This window comes from Cariama cristata, unplaced genomic scaffold (genome assembly GCF_000690535.1).
Source record: "Cariama cristata isolate BGI_N322 unplaced genomic scaffold, ASM69053v1 scaffold6656, whole genome shotgun sequence".
NCBI classification, from domain to species: Eukaryota; Metazoa; Chordata; class Aves; order Cariamiformes; family Cariamidae; genus Cariama; species Cariama cristata.
The window spans coordinates 4,554-5,739 of record NW_009623757.1 but is presented as its reverse complement, the minus strand read 5'-3'; the positions used below and the strand labels follow the sequence as shown (position 1 = coordinate 5,739).

The window sequence follows — 1,186 nt, the reverse complement described above, 5'->3', positions numbered from 1 at the left end:
TGGCAGGTCCAACTTCAGACTGGATTCTATCACCATTACTATTTTCCAAACAGCACTAAGTCCTACATCAGTGTTAGCTTTGCCAGGCTTAGGTGTCAACTGCAACATAATCCTGGGGAAGCTGATTTTAAAAGGAGATAAAACAAACACTACATGCATTCATAACAAACCAAAAAGTTTTCCCAGTGATGACAGTGAAAATATGTCTGGACTGCACTGGACTGATGAAAAATAACACATCCTGCCCCACCTTGTAATCATTAAGATAGACTTTTATCTGCTTTTACCACTAAGAAAGAAAAACAGACAAAATAAGAAAAGCTCAGGGCCAACATCTTTTATTCCTTGAATTAGCAGGGAAAAGTTATCCAGAAAGTGTAACTCTCCAAGGAGCACATAGTATCTCAAACAATATGCCTTATTCTCCATCCTGATGACAAGGTCTTCTCAAATCATGTAATTGTAAGTACTGCCCAAATGAGTATCCACCTTATTATTTTTTATAAAACCAAAAATCATTCAAACTGTAAATGACCACTATTCATTAAAATGTACTTTTCTTCAACTGTAAGCACAGTTCTGAATAATGTCAGGTGAGGCAGTAGGGAACTATTAACTGCTGAAGAGATATAAATAGAAAATAAAAGCATTTTAAGAGTCTTCTTCCATAGCCACATCCTCTTGTAGCTTCTGCACCATTTTGTCCTCCAGCTGTTTTGGTGTGCCTTCAAAGCAAAGAAAAAATTAAATTCAAGATGTGTCGCTAAACCCAAATAACCGTTCTTCTGTGAACCATATATATGTCTATTCTAGGTGAAACAGCATAAATACATTGCTTAAAGAGTTGTTCAGGAGTAAACCCATCAAGCTTACAAGTTATTTATTGCTAATTTCCATCACCACCTAAAACTACTAACTAATTGTTTTAACAGAAAAGCTGATGCTGTTTTTACGCAAAATCTAAAATGCAGTCAAAGATAGGTTTTCATCTAGCATGATGAACTTTGATATAACTGGCCATACCTAGCAGAACCTTGCAAAGGACTATAAAAATGCATTACCTTTAACAGATCAATGGCCTTCACACATCAGTTTTTATACAAAGATTTAAGCCCTTCTGAATGCTGTATCGGATTGCAATATTGTTAATGCTTAATAATACTATCAAAAAGAAAAAAAAAAAAAA

The 1,186-nt window shown here is 34.8% G+C and overlaps 1 protein-coding gene across 1 annotated transcript in view; it reads right to left on the bottom strand.

Moving 5' to 3' along the window:
* Positions 1 to 651: 651 nt before the first annotated feature.
* Positions 652 to 1,186, bottom strand: part of RSL24D1 (ribosomal L24 domain containing 1) — a gene marked incomplete at its 5' end in the record, with an annotated part of 3,127 nt that continues 2,592 nt past the window's right edge. Inside the window, one exon of the mRNA XM_009702880.1 lies at positions 652 to 725. Within this exon, the coding sequence (XP_009701182.1) occupies positions 652 to 725 (74 nt within the window). The remainder of the gene's footprint in view (positions 726 to 1,186) is intronic.